This window comes from Octopus bimaculoides, chromosome 1, assembly GCF_001194135.2.
Source record: "Octopus bimaculoides isolate UCB-OBI-ISO-001 chromosome 1, ASM119413v2, whole genome shotgun sequence".
Taxonomy (NCBI): domain Eukaryota; kingdom Metazoa; phylum Mollusca; class Cephalopoda; order Octopoda; family Octopodidae; genus Octopus; species Octopus bimaculoides.
The window spans coordinates 98,551,239-98,552,444 of NC_068981.1; the positions used below are offsets into that span (position 1 = coordinate 98,551,239).

General features: G+C 31.6%; 1 protein-coding gene across 1 annotated transcript in view; it reads right to left on the bottom strand.

The window, feature by feature from the left end:
• Positions 1-680, bottom strand: part of LOC106876174 (SREBP regulating gene protein) — a 29,728-nt gene extending 29,048 nt beyond the window's left edge. Inside the window, exon 1 of the mRNA XM_014924605.2 lies at positions 486-680. Within this exon, the coding sequence (XP_014780091.2) occupies positions 486-578 (93 nt within the window). The 5' untranslated portion in view covers positions 579-680. The remainder of the gene's footprint in view (positions 1-485) is intronic.
• Positions 681-1,206: the final 526 nt, after the last annotated feature.

Sequence of the window (1,206 nt, forward strand, 5' to 3'; positions counted from 1 at the left end):
AATCAAGGATGCGAATGTAATGCTAAAATAAAATTTACCATATATAATTTTGGTAGTGTGTGCTTGGAAATTAAAGAGCAAAGATATATACATATACATATATATATATAATTATTAAATGTTGGCATCGATATAATTGATTGTTCCCCTCCCCAAATTTGTGGCCTTCTGCTTAAGCATGATCGTTATTATGTATTGACGGGTATTTAATGTCTACGTACTAAAATAATGGAAAGATTCTATGTAAGGAGAATATCGTGTATTTTCGATACGGGATTGAATCCAAAGATTTCAATTTTATATCAAGTGTGTTTTACTGATTGGATGATGTCTTTTGATCGACGTCTGCTCTTTACTGGCATGGATCCAATTGGTGCGAGAAGATTCCCACTACCATTAAACAAACAGCAGGCTAAAGAAAATCATAAATAAAGGTTATAAAACGTAGGTATGTAAAATAAATAATAAATATAGATATGCCTTACCGGTCTCAAAAGTCTGACGATAAAATAGATAAAGGAACAAGCGAATATCACAGCTAAAACCCAACGTTTCCTAAGTAAGCGAGACGTAAACATCGGGTCTGGCGAAAAGTTGACATTAAGACGTTTAAAGTTAGCTCTTCTTGATCGCTTCGTATTCAAATGTGGACTTTAGCTTAAAGGAGTAAAGAAAACATTCCAATTTGATTTAAATGTTATTTTTAATAGAATCCAAACACTATTCAGTCATTTTAATTTCAGGAGAAATATATTTATATATTGAATGCAGCATCAACCCATAAACAAATGTTTAAAAAGAAGTGTATATATAATATAAACAAATATTTCGTGCAACTAGCTCTTTATGATTATATTTTGGTTTGTTTTTTGTCTTCGAATATTTTATTCTACTGCAGTATTTACTTCCTCGCCCAGTTTTATTGTAACTAATAATAATTCCGTAAAGAGTTACGTCTTTATCCTTAGTGTAGAAAATGACATAAAGTTAGAGAGATCATTTCATCGAAAGTTATAGTGCTGTGGAAATGCTTCAGATTTCTTCAGTTTGGGTGGTGAAAACCTACTAATTGGAGATTTGGCATTTCTGTGATATAGAGGAAATTCTTTTGCATATTTTATCTTATAAACGACAATATTTCTCTCCAAAAAGTGTAACAAGGGCAACAAACGGAAATAATTGTTGGATATACAGTGTGCCCCCGCT